The 12,660-nt window shown below is 47.5% G+C and overlaps 1 protein-coding gene across 3 annotated transcripts in view; it reads left to right on the plus strand.

The window, feature by feature from the left end:
* Nucleotides 1–3,156: 3,156 nt before the first annotated feature.
* Nucleotides 3,157–12,660, plus strand: part of RAB11FIP1 (RAB11 family interacting protein 1) — a 29,828-nt gene continuing 20,324 nt past the window's right edge. For 2 of the 3 annotated variants that reach the window (XM_036458881.2, XM_036458880.2), the window contains exon 1: nt 3,157–3,609. In XM_036458881.2, coding sequence (XP_036314774.1) covers nt 3,233–3,609 — 377 coding nt within the window. In that variant the 5' untranslated portion in view covers nt 3,157–3,232. The remainder of the gene's footprint in view (nt 3,610–12,660) is intronic. The other variant, XM_036458882.2, reaches the window with a different exon arrangement.

Here is a 12,660-nt window from a genome sequence, read left to right on the forward strand (position 1 = left end):
ACCAAGCATGGGTAAGGGCTGGGACAGAAAGGGGCTGCAGGCAGATGTCCCCAGGTGAACATGAAGGAAGGTTATCTGGCTGTGACCTGCTCTGCTATTGGCTGCTGAGCTACCTCTGCTCAGACCTGCCTTACAACCTGAAGCACAGCTGGATCCAACCCCTGCTCAAAGTCCTCTGAAGGCTGGCTCACCTGGTTTAACCCTGTGGTGTAAACTCCTTAGTCTGGAGCTGGTGATCTGGGCCCAACTTCCTTGGCCATCTTATTATCACCGCCATCTGTCCCCAGTGACTTCTAAAATATCCTGCATTCTAGCCCCCCCATGGGGTACTTGTAACCCCTAAACATGCCATGAACTCTCTGGACCCCATGCCTTTGCTTAGGCTGGTCCGTTCTCTTCCTCTGAAATGCTCTTTCCCCATCATTTTCTCTACCCATCAAATCTGCTATACCCTTTAAGGCCCACCTCCACATGACATCTTTCATGAAAAGCTACTTGCATAGAGAAATCACTTTCTCCTCAAATCACCCAAAGCATTATATTAATCCAGGACTTCTTTTATAGCATTTGCCATAGTGTGCCTTGGAAGTGGGTCTCATTCAGAGGTAATACCCAGCACGAAGCAAGTACTCAATAAATCTTTATAGTAATGAATGGAGCCGTGAGGTTGAATGAGGTTAATAAATGGCCAGGAAGGGGAAATAGCACGAGAACAACAGAGTTCTCTGTTAAGCTTTCCTGACTTTTACGTGTCTGGTGCCTCCTTTGCTTTTCCCTTCTCATCACATTAACTATTTACAACGTGCTAAATAGGCTTTTCCCACACTGTAGCCGCCCTCAGTTGCAAATCTGAGGCGTAATGTCTGTGTTGTAATTCCCTACACGGGAAAAGAGAACACTGTGCACTCATGATGGGCTGGAATAACCTCCAACTCTTCCATTCCATAGCACTTCTCAAGGACCTACTATGTACTCAGGCTTCAGCTAGGGGCCGTGGAAGAGACAGGTTAAAGAAGTTACCACCTGGCTCCTACCCTGAAGGGGGCTATCAGAAGCCAAATCTTGGAGAAATCTGAGTGAAACTTTGCGGTGGGTAGGACTCCAGTAGTCAAAGAGGCTGGCAAGACAGCTAAGAGCAAAAGGCCTGGAGATGGGGAAACTCTCTGTGCTACAATTTGTTCAGGAGATAGAGGAGAATGAGTCAGGGCGGGATCAAATGGGAATGTCTTTAAATCTCTAAGTTTGAAGTTGATGCAGGCGAGGCAACATTGTAGGATTTCGAGCGGGTTAGTGCAGCAGTGTGCAGTGTGGACTGAAGGGAGCCTGGAGGTCAGGGGGATACTAGTGGCAATCCAAGATTGGGGTTCTGAGGATCCGGAAGAGGCAAGGGATACAGTAAAAACCCTGGATGGGAGTCAGGACACCTGGGTTCTAGTCTTGGATCTGTTGTGGGGCCTTGAACCCATCACTTCTCTGCTCTGGGCCTTTTCTTAACTGTAAAACCTAAAAACTTTCAAAGTGAGCTTTTTAATCTGATGGTTCAGCTAAGCCTTTGAAGTAGGCTATTGGGAATGGAGGGAATAGGCCAATCTAGTGGACATTTGGAGCAAGGGAATGGCTAACTGGAGTCAAGAGATAAAGAACGAGGAAACCGAAGAGGGTCCATCCAGCCAGGGAGAAGGAACCGGGGGCGGGCGAAGAAGCCTCTGTTCCTGACGTCTAGTTTGGCAACCCCGTCTTCAGTTTCCCCTTTCTTCCCCTTCTCAAATTTACTCTTAGCCTCACCTTATTTGGTGAGAGCAGGGCAACATAGGATACCTCCAACCTCCTGTCCCACCCCCTCCATTCTACCTTCCCCTTTTCAGGCTTTGCAATGAGCCTCCTCCTTCCCCACCCACCTGGCACCATCCCAGGACCCACCGCTTTCCACAGTCATCACCCCGGGGCCAAAGAGGGCGGAGTTCGGGGTCATGTTCTTTATCACTTTGATAGCCACCATGCAATGAGAATCCACCAAGTGCCAGGATCCATTATATATATATTTTTAATTTCTTTATTGGTTATGGTATCACACAATTGTCCTCATCCCCCTATTCCCATCCCAAACCCCTCCCCATGTTGTATGCCCCCATCCCCCTGTTATCCATGGCCACTGGTTAGGCTTATACAAGTCCTTGGGTTGATCTCTTCCCCCTTTCCTCTACCCTCCCCTGCCTTCCCTCTGAGGTTTGACAGTCTGATCAATGCTTCCCTGTCACCGGGTCTGTTTTTGTTCTTCAGCTTATGTTGCTCATTATTTCCCTTAGATGCGTGAGATCATGTGATCCAAGAAATACACTTATAAGAACCGAAAACGAGGCAAACCATAATGGTTACTCATTGAGAGGCAAATGAATCAGTCTGTAGTTGAGTTTCTCAGGCTCAATTATATTTTGCAGCAAATCTAGACTGTTCTCTCCTTTTGTTCGGCAGAGAAACTGAGACCACAAGATGCTCAGTGCCGAGACCGGTTTTGCTCAGTGGATAGAGCTTCAGCCTGTGGACTGAAAGGTCCAGGTTTGATTCCAGGCAAGGGCATGTACCTTGGTTGTGGGCACATAACCAGAAGGGGGTGTGCAAGAGGCAGCTGATCGATATTCCCTCTCATCGATGTTTCTAACTCTCTATTCCTCTCTCTTCCTCTCTGTAAAAAAATCAATAAAATATATTTTAAAAAAAAGATGCTCAGTAATCTGTGCAAAGTCCCACACGTGGGCAATGCCGGACTGGGAATGAGGTCTGACTCCCAAGCCTGGGCTTCCGCCAGTTCCGGTTGGGCCGGGAGACCTCGGTGGCGGATTCCATCGCTCACCTACCACCGCCTCCCAGCCCCGCATTCTCCGGCCCCGCCCTGCCCTCCGCGCCGGGCAGCCCGGGTGCCGAGGCCTCCCAGGGCTGCTCCGCAGCCGGTGGGCGGGCGAGGGGGGCGTGGCCATAAGGGGCGTGGCCGGAAGTTTTAAAGAGGCCGGGGCAGTGGGGCGGGGCTGGCTTGGGGGTATGGCCTAGAGGGGCGTGGCCGGAAACCTTAAGGAGGCCGGGGTGGCAGTGCGGGGCGTAGCTGGCGTGGAGGCGTGGCCCGTAGGGGGCGTGGCCGGAAGCCTTAAAGAGGCCGGGCCGGCGGGGCGGGCTTAGAGGCCGCGGGTTGCGGCGGTCAGCTCATCCCTCCGTAGAGCACTCCCGCGGCGCTGTCACCATGTCCCTGGCGGCTGCGGCGGGCCGGGGCCCGGGAGCCGTGTGGTCCCCGACCCACGTGCAGGTGACGGTACTGCAGGCGCGGGGCCTGCGGGCCAAGGGCCCCGGGGGCACGAGCGACGCGTACGCGGTGATCCAGGTGGGCAAGGAGAAGTACGCCACCTCGGTGTCGGAGCGCAGCCTGGGCGCGCCCGTGTGGCGCGAGGAGGCCACCTTCGAGCTGCCGCCGCTGCTGTCCGCCGGGGCAGCGCCCGCCGCCGCCGCCACCCTGCAGCTCACCGTGCTGCACCGCGCGCTGCTCGGCCTCGACAAGTTCCTGGGGCGCGTGGAGGTGGACCTGCGGGAGCTGCACCGGGACCAGGGCCGCAGGAAGACCCAGTGAGTGCGGCCAGCAGGAGGCCCGGGAGCCGGGGGAGGCCCGGGAGCCGGGAGCCCGGGGGAGGATCGGGACCCGGGGGAGGACCGGGAGCCCGGCGGGGGCCGTGCAGGTGGCCGGGGCGCAGAGATCCTCTTAGAAGGCGGAGTGCAGGCGCTGCTGGGTCTCAGGGGGACGGACAGAGGGACACCTTTCGGGAGGAACCCCTGGACCAGCACGAGCATTCTCTCCCAGCTCCCACTCCTCCCTCCGGCCCCCGCGCCAGCTCCCCGGCGTGAGGGCTCCGAACGCAGGGAGGGAGGGAGGGGCGGGGGGGGGTATTCTGTATCTGCCTGGCCTCGCTCAGCGCCTGAAACTCAGTAAGCAAGCACCTCATGCATCTTTGATGAACTGAAAACTACAGGTGGCCCGACGAATTCCTGTTATTAGTGTGGGTAGTGTGTGTATTTGATATTCGCATTCATTAGGTAAAGCCTCCTAGGTATGTCACTGCCCTGGGCACTGAAGGAGCTGGGAACGGCCTGGCCTTGGCTCAGAGAGGATTAACTGGAGGAATGTAACCCACTGACACTCCCTGGCTCCGGAGGCTCACCCCTGGACGGAGCGGGGCGTTACAGTGAGGAGTGGGTGGGGGTGAGGGCCGGGAATGGGGTGTGCAGGTAGCCAGGAATGGGGTGTGCAGGTTGCCAGGTGATGGCTATCTTTCCCACAAACCCCCACCTCCTCCCAGGGTCCCGGTAGTTGGTGAAGAGAATTTACCCCTCCCTCCCCAAAGAATGCACCACCTTCAGACTGAAAAATATTTAACCCTGTTTGCCTGGGCCCCACATGAGTAAGGATTTCTCAGCGATGGCTGGAGCCAGGGTCTGCCCTTGGCCCACTCAACTGGGAGGTAGGCATTGTGTTTCTTTGTCAAGTTCTCTCTGGCCCTACTCCCTCCAGATGGCTTCTCACCCATAGTTCCCAGTCAAGAGTTATGTGTTAGGGCCGTGGTCCGCAAACTGCGGCTCGAGAGCCACATGTGGCTCTTTGGCCCCTTGAGTGTGGCTCTTCCACAAAATACCACCGCCTGGGCGAGTCTATTTTGAAGAATTGGCATTAGAAGAAGTTTAAGTTTAAAAAATTTGGCTCTCAAAAGAAATTTCAATCGTTGTACTGTTAATATTCGGCTCTGTTGACTAATGAGTTTGCCAACCACTGTCAGTTAGAGTAACTCACTCCTACAGGAAAAACTGGGCAAAACTCAGTTCACTCCAAGATGTTACCCAGTTATCTGTTGTCTTTCACACGTGTTTGGAATGGAGCATTTGTTCATCTTGTATACCCAAACCTAAGCCTTGCTTTGCTCAATTGACTACTTGCTGGACCTTAAATATGCAAGCTAGTCATGTTGCCCCCTAGCCCCCACAGTTTATGAAGCACACTGATTCACATTTTGTGCTTTAGATACCAACAGGTTTTTAACTTTCTCCTGCGAAGGAGACAGGAAAAGCCAGAGGGTCTGAAGTTACCAGACTCCTTTCTCTGTAGGGTGGGTCCAATTTCAGCGCGCATGCTTGCAAATATAATACCCGATTCGCTTATCTGGCCAAAGATGAATAGGTATTTCTGAACTCAAATCAGGTAAAGATGGAGAGCCGTAGGTGAGGATGGATGGAGTATCTTCATGGCATCAGCTTACAAGCCATCAGGTGAACAGCGTCTTTGCTGAGGAGGGGCCGAAGCTGTGCTCATTTTTCATTTTCTTAAATGACATTTGGAGCCTTGGGTTGGTTTCCTTTCCGGCTTCAACTGGGAGCCATTGGCGGTCCTTTATTCGGTCCCAACCCAAGATGTGTGGATATTATCATCTGTCTCTGCCATCTGTTTCTTACGGGAGCATTTTTCTCCCTTGAAAGAAAGAGAGCGTCTCCCTGCCAGAGGTGGGCTTCTGGGCCCTCCCTGGGTCTGGTCCTGACTCATGGTTGGGCCTCAGGCTGCTCGGTCTCTCAAAACCCGTTTCCCTATTTAAATGGAGCTTGTGTCCTGACTTAATTAATGTTTGTCAGTTGTTTCTGGGTTCCTGGGTTCAGGGGGCCCATATATAGGCTCAAAAAGTTCTGTTACTGCTTTGTGAGGAGTGAAAACCTCCTTAAATTCCCTATTTCAGGAAGTGTTTAGGCTTTGCATCTTCATTTTCACATCCTCCCCGTTGTAATCCTAAACCCAGATTGGTTACTCCTGCCACTATTATATGAACCGATTACCCCTTAGTCGAAGTATCAGCTTGTAGGAAACAGCACTTAGTGATGTTTTTATTTTATTTTTATTTTTTATAATCACTAAGGAAGGCTTCTCTTATTTGCTCCTCTAGCAGTAGGTGAAACTACAGGCATTCCATTGATCATTTCCTGAGACTTTCCGAGGTGCTGGGAACCCAGTTAAACAAACTCTGTCTGATGCCAGGGTCCATCACTTGGGCCCTCAAGATAGCTGGGATTTGGAAAATGAGATATACACGAGAGACGGAATTTTAACAGAAACTGGTTGGGCTAGGAAGTTATTTGAACTAGTCATTAATGGTTTGACTCCACTTTAGACATTAAAAACCAGAAACAAAACAAAAGCTCAAAATTAAAAAAATTTTGTTGTTGTTAATCCTCACCTGAAGATATTTTCCCCATTGCTTTTCAGAGAGTGGAAGGGGGTGGGGGAAAGAGAAAGAGAGAAAGACGGAGAGATGAGAGACGGAGGTGAGAGGTGTGAGGTGAGAGAGACACATTGACTGGTTGCCTCCCACTCTCATTCCAACAGGGGGTGGGTGGTGGGTGGGGTGAGAGGGAGTGAACCCCAACTGAGGTATGTACCCTTGACTGGAAATTGAACCTGTGACCCTTTGGTGCCCAGGCAGACACTCTAACCACTTGGCAACACTGGCCAGGGTCAAAAGCTCAAATCTTGGTCTGTAGGTTTGTGTGTGTGTGTGTGTGTGTGTGTGTGTGTGTGCGTGTGTGCATCTCTAGCAAATAAGGTTGCTGTTATAGAGTATGACTTTTATTATGAGTCTAGAAGCTGAAACTCAAGGCATTAAGAGCTAACTGTGCTAATATTTCCACTTGTTCTTTTGATAAGCCTCCATCAGTTGTATCTTTGGAGTCAAGAGAATATACTTTTTATAATGACTCAGATTTCACAGACCTTGACTTTAGTGTGATGACACACATCTTTGAAGCACCAGAGACTGACGTAGGATAGGGTACATTTAATAGGGAAGAGTCATACATAGTCCCTTTACTTAAGAATACATAGAATGAATTGGTTTTGCACTTAACGCTTACCTATTAAAGACCTCTCAGGTCTCAGTTGGGCCTCGGTTAAATGGGAATCAGTTAAGTCTCCTGGTCATAAAACAGACCTGAATCTGAGAGGCAGAATCAGGTGACTAACATGTAGGGTTCTCTGCTCAGCTCTCTAGTCTCATGTAGTGTGGGATTCTAGATCAATTAAAACTGTGTGTGTGTGTGTGTGTGTGTGTGTGTGTTTTTTTTTTTTTTTTTTAGCATGGTAAGAGCAACAAAATTTGGGGAAATTATCAGTTAACAGATTAAAATAAATATTCATTAAGGCTGGTGACTAGAAGGCCATTGTGTAACTAAATATCATGCAACTTAATACTGAAATAGCCCTAACCGGTTTGGCTCAGTGGACAGAGCCCCGGCCTTTGGACTCAAGGGTCCCAGGTTCGATTCCGGTCAAGGGCATGTACCTTGGTTGCGGGCACACCCTCGGTGGAGGGTGTGCAGGAGGCGGCTGATGGATGTTTTTCTCTCATCGATGTTTCTGGCTCTCCCTTACTTTCTGTAAAAAATCAATAAAATATATATATAAAAAAAATACTGGAATAGTCTTCCAGATATGAAGAGAGAGTGTGAGTGGTGGAGAGTCATTTTCCTAAATGTCTTTAACATTTAAGGGGGGGTTTGGTTGTATTTGAAAGGATTTGAATATTAATAAAGGCTAACTATTTTGAAGAGCTGTAAGTATAGAAGAATGCTATAAGTTGCCAAAGGAAATTTGGGTTATTAAAAAGAAATAAAGGCCAGAGAGCCGTTTTTCTGGGAGAGCTGGATGCAGGGAAGTCACTTAGAGGACCACAGAGATGTGTAATGCACAAATTACAAGCAGTCAGTGTTAGTGCTTATACATTTAAGTTTTCTAAACATACTCATAAGATTTTCGTAACAGATTGGAAAATTTGAGCAATATTGTTAAGTCCTTCCTTTCTCGGGATTCCCCTTAAATATGATTCCCCTTGAGCCTTACTGGAAACCCTCCTACCTGTCACCCAGCCACAGTCCCCTCCCACTCCAGCGTGGGACATGGATAGTTCAATCCTCTGGATAAACCCTAACCTGTTTATGGCAATGGAGGGGAATGACTAAGAAGGGGGAAGGTACCTCAAAGTTATTGTGTTAAAGGTGTTCCATTGTGTTTTTCACGGTATTATTTGATTGTAATTTTATTTGTAAGACATTCAGTGAGCATGGGGAAAGCTCTAACTGCTTTTCTCCTCCTTGTCTTTAAAGTCTATCCATACTTTTCGTAAATATTTTTTAACACCTGCTATGTGCCAGGTTCTGGGTATACAAGTGTAAACAGTGGTGACCAAAACAGACACGATCCTTGGTTATTTATTTATGTGTTCATTTGTTTAATGTCTATATACCCCACAGCCTCCTGGGGTATATAGACATTAAACAAATGAACACATAAATAAATAACCATGTATCGTGATAAATACTGTGGAGGAAGAGAACAGGGTATCCTAAGAGGAAAGACCACAGAAGACATGACTTAAAGAAGAATATTGCAGATAGCCCCTCTGAGGCAGAGACCCGAGAATAAGCAGGAGTTTTTCTAGTGAAAAGTAGAGGAGGAAGGCCCGAGGGGATGGGCAGCCTGTGAAAAGGCCCTGGGGTGGCTAGAGAGATTGTGTAGATTGAGGCTGACGGGGAAGGCAGGGCTTTATTTAAGAATTCTGGGAAGCCAATGAGGCGGTGCAATCCATTGCATTAGAGATCGCTGTGGCTGTTAGGTGAACAAAGGATCTGAAACAAGCCTAGCCTGGAATCAGACACACCAAATGGGAGGCCACTGATGTAATCCGGACGACCAACGGTGGTGGCTTGGGTTAGGGCCCAGGTCAGCAAACTTTGGCTCGTGAGCCACATGCGGCTCTTTGGCCCCTTGAGTGTGGCTCTTCCACAAAATACCACGGCATGGGCGAGTCTATTTTGAAGAAGTGGCATTAGAAGAAGTTTACGTTTAAAAAATTTGGCTCTCGCCGAGACCGGTTTGGCTCAGTGGATAGAGCGTCGGCTTGGGGACTGAAGGGCCCCGGGTTCGATTCCGGTCAAGGGCATGTGCCCTGGTTTCGGGCATATCCCCAGTAGGGGGTGTGCAGGAGGCAGCTGATCAATGACTCTCTCTCATCGATGTTTCTAACTCTCTATCTCTCTCCCTTCCTCTCTGTACAAAATCAATAAAATATATTTTTTTAAAAAATAAATAAATAAAAAATTTGGCTCTCCAAAGAAATGTCAGTCGTCGTACTGTTGACTAATGCCTTTGCCGACCACGGGGTTAGGGTGATGGCTGTGAAGATGGACACAGGTGGGTCGATTTCAAAAATATTTTGGAGGCTCAGTTGGCGTGGCTTGTGCTGGATTGGATGTGGGTGAGGGTGAATGGGAGGAAGTGATAAGAATGAACAAATAAAACCAGGAGAGCTGGCTGTTGAAAATGAACCAGGAAGTGGTGGCTGCTTTCTTTCCCCAACAGTCACTATGACAGGGTGAGGTCACCATTGCAAAAACAGTTTTGGGCAGTGACTCCTGTGAGTAGGAAACATCACTGAAACCAGGGTGTGTGTCTGTGTGTCTTCAAGTATTTATGGTTTTAATACAGGCCTAGTCTTTGTTTTGTAATAGCATAGCTGATGCAGTCGTACTGGTGTGTTCCAGCATGGCTGGTGAAGTCACTGCTTCAATGAACACAGGACTAACTAAGAAAGGGGGAAATAATATGTCACATTAGGAACAGTAAACCCAGAAATGGGAAATAAAACTTTGGGGCAAGCAAGTCAACCACTTAAATATTTTTCACATTAGGGAAAGTATGCGTATGAAAGTCCTGTGCCTTTTTCCTTTTGCTTAAACTTCCTTCTGGTTACAAAGACTCTTTTGTATTTCGCCAACTGCCATGAGGGGGAAGTTTTTATAAATAGTAGGTCATTTTAATTGTAGTTATTAACTGAAAAATGTTATACTTACATTAAAAGCAATACACGTGCTGATTAAAATGTCAAGAACTCAAACATGTATTTGCTGATATCCCTGTTCCTTCCTCTAAGAGTAATCTTAGGTATACATTAAAATACTTCAGTTTTAATTGCTATCTGTCCTAGAACACTGCTCCTCAGATTAGGAAGCCCTAGCCCAAGTGAAGAGAGGGAACAGGAGTCATTTTAGGCTTTATCTTCACTTCAGAGCAGTCCCTTGGGTGGCCTTGGGTCCTGGGTCTGGTGTAGATCTCTAAATTCTCAGGCCTTTGAATTCCAACAACAGCGACAGCCTGCTGCCGGGATTTTTGTCTTGGAAAAAAACTTGACAAGAGGGTTCTGCTTACTTTAAGGAGGTGTCCTGGGTCACATCTTGTGTCCCAGCTGGCTCAGGAAGAGACCAAGCCCACTTTTCCCTGCTTTTCCCTTGGCCAGAGATCACTGGTCTTATTTTTGCTGCGTGACCCAACGCAGGGCTCATCCATGCATAGTCTCTGAGAGTGAACGAGCTCGCACATGCACACACACACACACACACACACACACACACAGTCCCTTAGGCACAGGCAAGTGGTTGTTTTTAAATTAAATATATTTTATTGATTTTTTACAGAGAGGAAGGGAGAGGGATAGAAAGCTTGAACATCGATGAGAGAGAAACATCCATCACCTGCCTCCTGCACGCCCCCCACTGGGGATGTGCTCGCAACCAAGGTACGTGCCTTGCCCAGAATCGTACCCGGGACTCTTCAATCCGCAGACCAACGCTCTATCCACTGAGCCAAACCGGCTTTGGCGAGAACTCTTTAATCTTACATTTAATCCAGTGGATTAAAGACTAGGGGTGTCCGAAGTGTGAGGTCAAAGCTCTGCCCATTCAGTCTCCCAGTTTGGGGTATGGCTTGCTTGCTGCTGCGCCCTTTCGAACATTAAAGAAGAAGGTTGTCCCTGCAACTTGGTGCTTAATGATGCTTTTGGCAAAGGAGTTGCTTTTAGTCACTAATGAGACAAGAAATTCCTTTCCTGGAGGGAGAGGTCTGTAGATAATCTGTTAGAAAGAAATCAGGGCTTGAGTCTCCCGGTGTCCCCGAGGGACACATTTAGGAATGTGCCTGTGGGGAGAGAAAAGGCAGTGGTAATTAAGTGTCTTTTCCTGAGTGTTGGCCTCTGAATGGGAGTGAGAGGGAAGGCATTTTCAAGAAACCCCAGAAAAAATGTTTCTAAAGGTCTGCTGGCTGCTGCACACTTCACTTTTAATATAAATGTTCTTTTATTAAAATGGACGTGGCTAACCTAGGTAGAACAATTAAGGCTTCCCAAAAGTCTGGTCTGAAAAGGCCTCTTGTGATCATAAAGAATGGGTGTCCTGTGTGCAGGGAGCCAGTGGTGGGCTGGGTCCTGGGATATAGCTTCAAGGGTGTCGCCTCCTACAGCGCCAGTCCTGTGGGGTTTTCCGTTTACACCAATGGAACTTTTCATTTTCACTAATCATCCGTTGTTAAAACAGGATTTTGAATGCTCTTGGTGTGGGGTTTTTCTTCCCCACCCCCTGGGGACTTACCTTGATTATAAGATAAATCATAGATACTCTGCTTCCTTGCCCAGAACTCTCTTAGAAAGGAGTGAGTCCCGTTTGTGGGTGGAACATAGGCTGGATGTTTTGTTTTTTTAAACTATATCTTTATTGATTTCAGAGCGGGAGAGAGAGATAGAAACATCAACGATGAGAGAGAATCATTGATTGGCTGCCTCCTGCTCACCCCACATTGGGATTGAGCTTGCAACCTGGGCAAGTGCCCTTGGCCGGAATTGAACCCGGGACCCTTTAGTCTGCAGGCGGACATGCTACCCACTGAGTCCAAACCGGCTAGGGCTGGATGTTTTTTGATGTCTGTCATGCCGAAGTTTATTTGTTTCTTTTGTCCTGATCAAAAGATGGTGAACCAAAGCATTGCATTTTCTTTTTCCATCCTTAAGATCTCTTTGCATGAGTGATAAAGGATCCCCACGGTTGCCATGAGAATGCTCTTTAGCAGACCAAATAGAATGCCTCAGTGGCATTTACATGTGGGCTAGAGGCTAGATACCTGATCTGAAGGTAGAATATTAACATTTGTGGCTTTTTGAGATCTGATCAAGGAAAAGAATGGATCAGTAAATGATTGCAGGGGAGGATTTACATGGTTAAAAGTGTGTCAATTTTCCTAATTCTCAGAATCTTGAAATACTGGTGCTTGTTATTCTCTTTAATCTTTACCTACAGGAAGTTTAATATTGCTTTCAACTTAAAAAAAAAAATGCCTTGAACCTTATCCTTCAGTCAGTTATGCCATCTTGGCATATTTCTGACGTAGTTTCGAAGCCCTCTGCTTCATAACTCTCCCACCTACGTAGAAACCCTGAAGACCATTGATTAAATGTCTCATAAGTTACAGAAAACATACGCTGATCATCGTATTTTAAAAATTCGTGTGTTTTAATTTTGGAAATTGTGTAATGCAAACTGATTTTGTAATTGAGTCTTTTCCTAACCCCTTTGAATGCAAATCATTGTTATTTGTATTTGATGATATTTGGATGCCTAGTCAGTCAGAATTGTAGGTTTCTTAAATTCCCTTTTGAAAACCATCTCAATAGGTAAACTATGCATATATATATGTATTTATTTTACAGCATGTCATATAGTCACTAGAATTGATGGGTATGGAAACTAAGACAATTATGTATATAACTA

Source organism: Pipistrellus kuhlii, unplaced genomic scaffold (genome assembly GCF_014108245.1).
Source record: "Pipistrellus kuhlii isolate mPipKuh1 unplaced genomic scaffold, mPipKuh1.p scaffold_m20_p_3, whole genome shotgun sequence".
NCBI classification, from domain to species: domain Eukaryota; kingdom Metazoa; phylum Chordata; class Mammalia; order Chiroptera; family Vespertilionidae; genus Pipistrellus; species Pipistrellus kuhlii.